The 9,486-nt window shown below is 40.3% G+C and overlaps 1 protein-coding gene across 1 annotated transcript; it reads right to left on the bottom strand.

Annotated features, from left to right (window-relative positions):
* Nucleotides 1–5,916: 5,916 nt before the first annotated feature.
* On the bottom strand, nucleotides 5,917–6,926 carry LOC116268550 (transcription factor A, mitochondrial). Its single transcript, XM_031652094.1, has one exon. It carries the CDS (start codon nucleotides 6,764–6,766, stop codon nucleotides 6,020–6,022), a length of 747 nt encoding a protein of 248 aa, XP_031507954.1. The 5' UTR covers nucleotides 6,767–6,926; the 3' UTR covers nucleotides 5,917–6,019.
* Between the last annotated feature and the right edge of the window lie 2,560 nt (nucleotides 6,927–9,486).

Genomic DNA, 9,486 nt, shown 5'->3' with positions numbered 1-9,486 from the left:
GTGGCCATCTTTACGTCCGTCAGTACCCACTGTTTCGCTCCCACTTACAAGTGAGAACAGCGAGCATCTACTTTATGCCAGGCACCCTCCTAGGAGATAAAGAGGGAAATAAGGGAAATAAAAGGGTCGTCAGTGACTTCAAAGTCTCACAGTCCAGCTGGGATGAAGAGACACACGGAGAGATTTAGACAATAGTGTGGACATTCAACAATGAAGAAATTTGTGTCTAAAAGGAAGACACAGCTTGAGTCAAAAGCACCCACAGAACCTGTCTCCCAGGCACGTGGCTAAAGATAAGGAAGATTCTGGGAGTGAAGCAAATCCAGCTCCACGGAAGCACAGGACATGAATCTCGCAATAGCTTCCTGGCACTTGTTTTCAGCGTGCTGTGCAGTCCATTAACTTGGCAAGTGCTGCCACTCAAGCCTGGGCTGTTTCACTTTTTACAATGGCTGAAATTCTGCACAAAGGTTGATTTCATACTATGTTATGCTTCTTTTTCAATATAAGTGTCATGACCCTTCTAGTGGAAGTGTAACGATGATGGAGTTCTATTCATCAGTCATTCCTTTTGTTTGAAGAGCATTTTGCAGTTTTTTTTCCCCCAGCGTACTTAATAAAGAACATATTGGTTTAGGCTAGAGCCTGTGCTGTCTGTCACAAAAGAATCAAGAGATGCATTATAGGAGGGTATAGAAAAAGTTGTTCTTCTTGGAAACCGTTTGTGTAGGACTGGGTAGGGCATGTTACAGGTCATTGCATAATACCAGAAATTGGGCAAGGGAGGGGGCAGAGCGGGATCTTTACATTCTATTGTGCTCAAAGGAGGATAATAACTCACAACATTTGTATGGCCTGTATAATTCTAATGACAGTCATAACCAGTAAACTAAATAGGCAGTGACATACATACTTATTATTTGAGTCATAATTCTAAAGATGTTCATCATTAAATGGCATACAGAAAGCCCAGACATAGTTATGGTAGAAATAGTATTATTCCTGCATTAAATACCTATTAGACATCTGGAACAGAAAAATATGTTCTGACTTATCCACATCCACAATTCTAAATGCTTTCATAATATGCACATGTGTTGATTTATAATTTATAGCTTCACAGTTTGTTGCAGGAAGATTCCATCTAACCCTCATGTTGTGCAAACAGAACCAGGCTTTCCTATTCTACAAGCACAGAGCTTCCAATTTTCCATCTGCATATTGTGACAATGCTGAATCGCTGGCAGTAGCTCTCACTTAAACTTCCATTTGGGTTTGGAGTTTAGGGATGGTTCTGAAATAACCTGATTTTTTGTTCACAGGCAACCAGGGATCCTGTTCAGGGATTCCTGAAAAAATGAAGACAGTTGTTCTCTGCACAGGATGAGATGTGAGGGGTAGCTGCCTGCTGCATGCAGGATTCATGGCCATAAGTCCCCTTGTTAAGAACTTTTATAGAGATCATGCCTACCCTCTGTCAAGGGTAGCATTGGTGCTGCAAATTATCAGAGCAGCGAATGCAAGAGACATGAAATGAATCGAGCTCAGAATAAAACAGCAAAGGTTTCGATTTCCCTTAAATATACAATGAAATGAAGCACTGGGTGCAGTTTGGCAATGTGTGGTTGTTTTCAACTGTAGAACAAAGAGAGATATAAGATTTCTCTGCCCCAGCCTGGACCATGTGTCCGTAGACAGACTTGATGTCACTATGAACGCTCCAGCATCCCGTCACTCGCATAGGAAGCAGGAATTTATCCTTTCATTGTTTCCTGTAAGCCTGAGCACTGATGTTAATGTCTGAGTTGCTCTGGAGCCTAAGAGATGCCCACTCAGTCATAGAAATGACTGTCACCTGCACATTAACCCAAGTTCTTCTCCACGTGAGGGTCCTTAGGGGTCCAGACCTGTCCCAGTCAGGCATTATGGTCACCTACTTGCCTTCAGATGGCTCTAAGAACAGATGGTTCTATGCAGCAGGCAGCATTCATAGGACTGGCTCAACAGCTTCTCGGGATGGCTCCAAGTTTTCCCTGAACGCCCCTTCTTGACTGGGAAGTGCCAGTTTTCCCAGGGCACTGATCCCCAGACTTTGGATACTCTTGTTTGGATTGCTAAGAGTGGCATGTGTCATCTTTTGTTTCGGTTCTCTGGACCCAAGTCACCTTTACATCTGTTATTTATACTGTCTTAGGATTGAATGAAATGTGGTGTTTTTCTTGCACTTAATAGTTTTCCCAGGGATTAGCCCCATCACAAGCCATACAACTTCTAGAAAACTAGCTGGAGACGATAACCCTGCCCTGGTCTGACATACCGTCAGCATTGCCAGCGGGGCCTCCGAAGTGGTGCCCACAGAGCCACTTGCTATAAAGAACCAGACAGGCCGGGCGCGGTGGCTCACGCCTGTAATCCCAGCACTTTGGGAGGCCGAGGCGGGCGGATCACGAGGTCAGGAGATCGAGACCATCCTGGCTAACACGGTGAAACCCCGTCTCTACTAAAAATGCAAAAAATTAGCCGGGCGAGGCGGCGGGCGCCTGTAGTCCCAGCTACTCGGGAGGCTGAGGCAGGAGAATGGCGTGAACCCGGGAGGCGGAGCTTGCAGTGAGCCGAGATCGCGCCACTGCACTCCAGCCTGGGCGACTAAGCGAGACTCTGTCTCAAAAAAAAAAAAAAAAAAAGAACCAGACAGATTAATGTGGAGGTGACCCCTGGTTCCATAGAACATAAAGCCACCAGAATAGAAAGGCAGCCAGGTGGAACAGCTCCAGGTGCTAATCCCAAATCTGATGCCCCCATGGCTTTTCCTCTTTCTGTCCCTTGTTACCTGGGTGGGCTTAGGACACTTACTTAACTTCTTTGAGCTTTAATTTCATAATTTGTAAAATGGGGATAATAATACCATCCCACTCATGGTGATCGTACCCAATAGATTGCCGGATGCGCTACATAACGGGCTTTCAATCAATCATGGCTCTCATTGTTATCACAACCAGTACAACATGGGAAAGTTCCTGGACTATAATTCTTGCCAAACAAGTGTTTATGGAAGAATGCTAGTTATTTCAAGGCCTTTTTCTTTATCTTTTTACAAATACATAGACAGGCAGGTGCTCATAAGTCTTTTCATCTGCTGCTACCTTCACTGTCTCTTTCTTTCCTGTATCATGTAATTCTCTCTATAGCTATTCTGGGGTCCCAGAGAGCACCACAGCATAATGTCACTGGTGAAGCATGGGCATTTGTGTGGCACCAAATAGTATTTACTTTATCTCTTACAATAGCCAAGTGGGCGTCTGGACGGGTGTTATCCCCATTGGTTAGGTGAGGTCACAGAAGATCATCTAACCGGCTGTCATAAAAGGGACCAGAGCCCAGACTTCATGATTTTTCACCCTAAGCTCTGGTTCCATATTACAGGATGAGTCTATGACATGCTCTAAATCTCCCCAAAACCTGCAAATCAGATGATCAAAAGTCACTATGTTACCCCTCTCTTCTATTGTGAGTCTTTATTGAGCCAAGCCATACTGAAGTGCATCAAATATCAACTATTAGTGTATTCAACTCTGGAAAGAACAGCGGTGACCCTGAAGCCCCTTTTCTATCTGTAAGGTGCCTGTGGTCTTATTGGAGGAACAAGCATAACTGTCATGAAAACAAGATGAGGCCAAATATATTTTGCAGCCATCATATAAAGGAAGGAGCATAAGAAGATGTACCAGAATCCCAGTTCACAGCCATATGGATGGGGTGCTGGATTTTGAATAATGCATTTCTCTTCCTTGAGTTTCAAGTTACTCATAGAAGAGGTTTTGGTTATTCCTCTCCTAGAAAGAAATTATAAACAGGTCAAGCACAAGGAACACTCGGGAAAGCAAAAATAACAGAATTGCCCGCTTGAGTCCTACTCCAGATTACGAGAAAAGATTTCCATCACACACACACACACACACACACACACACCACAAGTACCAGTATGATAGAGCTAGAAGCAAAAAAGCAAAAAAGCAGTACATTATTTTTTAAATCTCTCTGGGCTTGAAATGCATTTCATTTAGTTTTTTAAGGTTCCTTGATTTCCTGATAAAATCGGCACATCTGTGACATCATGTAGATCAGAAAGAAATCAACCTCTGGGAAAATATGGTTAAGACACGGCAGGATGGAGACACGTTAAAGAAAGCTAGCCCACAGAAAAGGAAATAAAACTTGGGAAGGATTATTGAAAGCTACCTATGTCACTGGATATCCTCACAAAGTACTGTATTGTGCACAAAAGGGAGATGTTTGTAACACAAGAGCTCCTGGAAAGTGGAAAGGTCTAAATATATTCACAGCTGTCTCCCCTCAGGGCTTAGGTTTTGCTCCAGAGCCAGTTTAAGAGTCCCAATTCAATGGAAAGGTTTTACCCAATCTGAAATGCAATGAGATTCCATCAGGTAAAATTCATTGAGGGAAATTGCTTCCTGCAATGATATATGATTCATTGATTCACACCTCTGAGCTATTTAAAGGAAATTATCCATGGATTTTATCATTAGTTTAAAAGCCACTGCAGTTGTTTTTCTGTCAGTATAATTTTAAACCATGTAGGATCATTCGTTGGGAAAACATATTTGAGAAAGGTATATAACTAGTTCTCTCACTGGAACAGTATGATTTATGTTGGTGAAACACAGTGTTGGAAATTAAACTCTGAAGTATAAGTTATCCTGAGAACTGACATCTGAGCCTCTCCTCTCCCTTGACATACCCCACTGCAACCCAGAATGGGAATTCACAGACTGAAAGATGTACAGAAAGTGCAAGATATTTCTAAGGGTATAGAACACTGCCGTGAATACATCCTGCAAAGTTACAGCTGCAAAATTGATGTAATGATAAAATGTGTCTCTATTGGCTCACACAGAAAAAAAAAAAACAAGAACACATTCTAAGGTGCCTTTATTCTGTCTGCCTTATTCTATTGGATCATAAGCAGCCTTAGCTTGCTTTCTGGTTTTGGTGGCCTCGTTGAGTGTTGTCAGTGCCCGGCTGCCCACAACTTCCTCGACCATCAGTTAGGAGGCAGAAATGCTGATTACACCTCTGCCCAAATTGCTGATGCTGCTGTCATATTTTGAGTCCTGCCCTTGGCTTTTTGATGACCTCTTCCTCTCTCCTTTATATGAGAATGGAATTCAATGTGAGATCCATGAATGTGATGTTGTGATTTTACCATCTAGAAACATCACAACAAAGGTGTGTTCAGGATCTTTTTTTTAATTATTGCTAAATTCAGTAGTGTTTCCATTGTTGAAATATACCACAGTTTATTTTTTTTTTTCGTCTTAAAATATATTTAGGAAATGTAAAATTAAAGATTAAAAATTTTATTCTATGCAACAAAATAATATGCATAAATCTGGTACATAATTTCTTAGTTTTTACTTTAGAAAAAAGACAGTTAAGAAAAAGGTTTATAAATTTCTCAGTCCCTTTTATACACAGTTGCGACTGAAACCAGCAATCACTTAGGTGTACAACCATCAACTCTGAATATAATATGAATTATACCTAGGAACTGTAATTTACCAAGATGAGTTTTGCCTGCTTTTTGAAAAATGCACAATTATATCACAGAACGTTGTGTTTTCTACAATTTGTAACAATTTTGAAAAGGAAACTCTTGCCTCCATAATATAAGGAAACAAGAATACTCTTTCCATAGTCATCATCCTGTATAAAAAAAAAACTTTATAGTCTGATTTACCTTTGTCAAAGGTAAAATGATTCACATTTGCATGGATTACTCTGATTCTCAGTAGTTCCTAAACACAAAACAAATTTTGCATGAACCTTTACCTGGGTTTTCCAAAGCAAGTATTACACTGGCAGAAGTCCATGAGCTGAAGAAAAAGACACTGAATATAAAAGGTTTACCAACTTTATCCTTTCTAATTTTACAATAGCTTCAGGCATTGAGACCTAACTGGTTTCCTGTGCCTATCCATTGTGAACACATCTCAATCTTCTACTTGTAATACTCCTCAGCACCATATTTTTGTCGTTGCTTTATTGTGCGACGTAGAAGATCCTTTCGTCCAATTTCAATCATGTGTTCTTCCCAAGACTTCATTTCATTATGATAACGAATTTCGTCCTCTTTAGCAAGCTGAATATATATTTCCTTTTCAGAATCAGACAGATTTTTCCAGTTTTCCTTTACAGTCTTCAGCTTTTCCTGCGGTGAATCACCCTTAGCTTCTTGGAATCTTTCAGCTACATAAATGTTATAAGCTGAACGAGGTCTTTTTGGTTTTCCAAGCTGTATTAACTCTTTTCTTTTTGTCACAGCTTTCCTTTTTAAACGCTTGTCCAGGATTTCTTTTTCCAAAGATGTAATCTCACTTGGAGTTAGCTGTTCTTTAAATCTGCTTATCTCTTCTTTGTATACCTCCCAGTCCGCCTTATAAGCCTCTCGATATACTTTTTTCTCTGAATCAGGAAGTTCCCTCCAATGCTTGGCAATTCTTCTAACTAGTTCTGTAGTTTTTGCATCTGGGTTCTGAGCTCTAAATATGGGTAGTTGTTCTTTAGAAAATCGAAGGTAAGAACTTACAGGTTTCTTTGGACAACTTGCCAAGACAGATGAAAACCACTTCGGTAAATACACAAAACTGAAGGGGGAGCGCAGTCGACTCCCACAGCCGCTGCACAGCTCCACTCCGGACCTTCCCAGCGCATTCAGCACGCCCCACATGCTCCGGAGAAACGCCATCGCTCCAGCGGATGAGGCAGTGACCCGGCCCCAATATCGGAGAACCTCCTGACACTACAGAAAACCCCCAGCAATCACAACTGGAACCCGCGTGCGACCCTCCGGTGTTTGTTATCATGCCCGCCACTAGTGAGGCACTATATACCACAGTTTATTTACCCATTCACCCACTGAAGGACATTTGGGTTGTTTTCTGTTATTAGTGGTTATGAATAAAGCTGCTATAAACATTCATGCATAGGTTTTTGTGTGAACACGTTTTCAGTTCACTTAGCATTGTTGGGTTATATGCTAAGTGTGTGTTAAGCTGTAGAAGAAACTGCCAAGTGGGGCTGGGCACAGTGGCTCAGACCTGTAATCCCAGCACTTGGGGACGCTGAAGCAGGAGGACAACTTGAGGTCAGGAGTTTGAGACCAGCCTGGGCAACAAGGACCCTATCTCCACAAAAAAAAGTTAAAAAATTAGCCAAGCATGGTGGCATGCACCTGTAGTCCTAGCCACTCGGGAGGCTGAAGTGGGAGGATCCTAGAGTGGATGTGCAATTTTGCATTCCCATCGGCAATGTACAGGAGTTCCAATCACTTTGCATTATTGTGAGCACTTAGTATTGTCAGTATTTTTTTGTTTTTATTATTATGACAATAGTTTTTGAATAATTATCATTATTACTATTTCAAAATATTTTGAAATATTAGTAAACAGTTTATGTTTAATTACATGGATATGTTCTTTAGTGTTGATTTCTGAGATTTTGATGCACCCATCACCTGAGCAGTGCCGACTACACAGCGCCCAATGTGTAGTCTTTCATCCCTCACTCCCCTCCTATACTTCCCCCCAGGTCCCCAGAGTCCATTATATCATTCTCATGCCTTTGCATCCTCATATCTTAGCTCCCACTTACAAGTGAGAACATATGATGTTTGGTTTTCCATTCCTGAGTTAGTTCACTTACAATACGGTCTCCAACTCTATTGCTATGAATGCCATTATTTTGTTCCTTTTATGGCTGAGTAGTATTCCATGGTATATATATACACACACACATACATATACACACACATATATGTATATCACATTATCCACTCAATGGTTGATGGGTTCTACGTTTTGGCAAGTGCAAATTGTGCTGCTATAAACATGCTATGCCATTGTTTTTTTCAAATAATGACTTCTTTTCCTCTGGGTAGATAACCACATGTGGGACTGCTGGATCAAATGGTAGTTCTACTCTTAGTTCTTTAAGGAATCTTCATACCTTTTTCCACAGTGGTTGTACTAGTTTACACTCCCACCAGTAGTGTAAAAGTGTTCCCTTTTCACCACATCCATGCCACATCTATTATTTTTTTATTTTTTAATTACGGCCATTCTTGCAGAAGTAAGGTGATACTGGATTGTGGTTTTGATTTGCACTTCCCTGATAATTAGTGATGTTGAGGATTTTTTTTGTATGTCTGTTGGCCATTTGTATATCTTCTTTTGAGAATTGTCTATTCATGTCCTAAGCCCACACTTTTTGGTGAGATTATCTATTATTTGTTGTTGTTTTTTTTCTGCTGATTTGTTTTATTTCCTCGTAGATTCTGGATCTTTCTTGGATGCATAGTTTGCTAATATTTTCTCCCACCGTGTAGGTTGTTTGTTTACTCTGCTGATTATTCCTTTTGCTGTGCAGAAGCTTTTTCGTTTAATTAAGTCTCATCTATTTATCTTTGTTTTTGTTGGGTTTGCTTTTGGGTTATTGGTCATGAACTCTTTGCCTAAGCCAAGGTCTAGAAGAGTTTCTCGGATGTTATCTTCTAGAATTTTTATGGTTTCAGGTCTTAGATTTAAGTCTTTGATCCATCTTGAGTTGATTTCTGTATAAGGTGAGAGATGAGGATCCAGTTTCATTCTTCTACACGTGGCTCACCAATTATCCCAGCACCAGTTGTTGAATAAGATGTCCTTTCCCCACTTTATGTTTTTGCTTGCTTTATCAAAGATCAGTTGGCTGTAAGTATTTGGCTTTATTTCTGGGTTATTTATTCTGTTCCATTGGTCTACATGCCTGTTTTTATACCAGTACTATGCTGTTTTGGTGACTACAGCCTTGTAGTATAGTTTGAAATTGGGTAATGTGATGCCTCCAGGTTTGTTCTTTTTGCTTAGTCTTGCTTTGTCTATGCAGGCCCTTTTTCGTTCCATATGAATTTTAGGATCGTTTTTTCTAGTTCTGTGAAGAATGATGATATATTTTGACAGAAATTGCATTTAATTTATAGAATGCTTTTGGCAGTATGGTCATTTTCACAATATTGATTCTACCCACGCATGAGCATGGGATGTGTTTCCATTTGTTTGTGTCCTCTATGATTTCTTTCAGTAGTGTTTTGCAGTTTTTCTTGTAGAAGTCTTTCACTGCTTTGGTTAGGTATAATCCTAAGTATGTTTGTTTGTTTCTTTTTGCTTTTGTTTTTTTGCAGCTGTTGATTTGATTCTCAGTTTGTCATCGTTGCTGTATAGCAGTGGTATATTTTGTGGAGAATTTTTGCCTCTGTGTTCATCAAGGATATTGGTCTCTAGTTTTCTTTTTTTGTGTGATGTTCTTTCCTGTATAGGTATTAGGGTGATACTGGTTTCATAGAATGATTTAGGGAAGATTCTCTCTCTATCTTTTGGAATAATTTCAGTCGGATTGGTACCAAGTCTTCTTTGAATGTCTAATAGAATTCAG

The sequence above is a fragment of the Papio anubis genome, chromosome 11 (assembly GCF_008728515.1).
Source record: "Papio anubis isolate 15944 chromosome 11, Panubis1.0, whole genome shotgun sequence".
NCBI lineage: Eukaryota > Metazoa > Chordata > Mammalia > Primates > Cercopithecidae > Papio > Papio anubis.
Note: the sequence above shows the minus strand (reverse complement) of the source record. Positions and strands in the feature narration are given on the sequence as shown.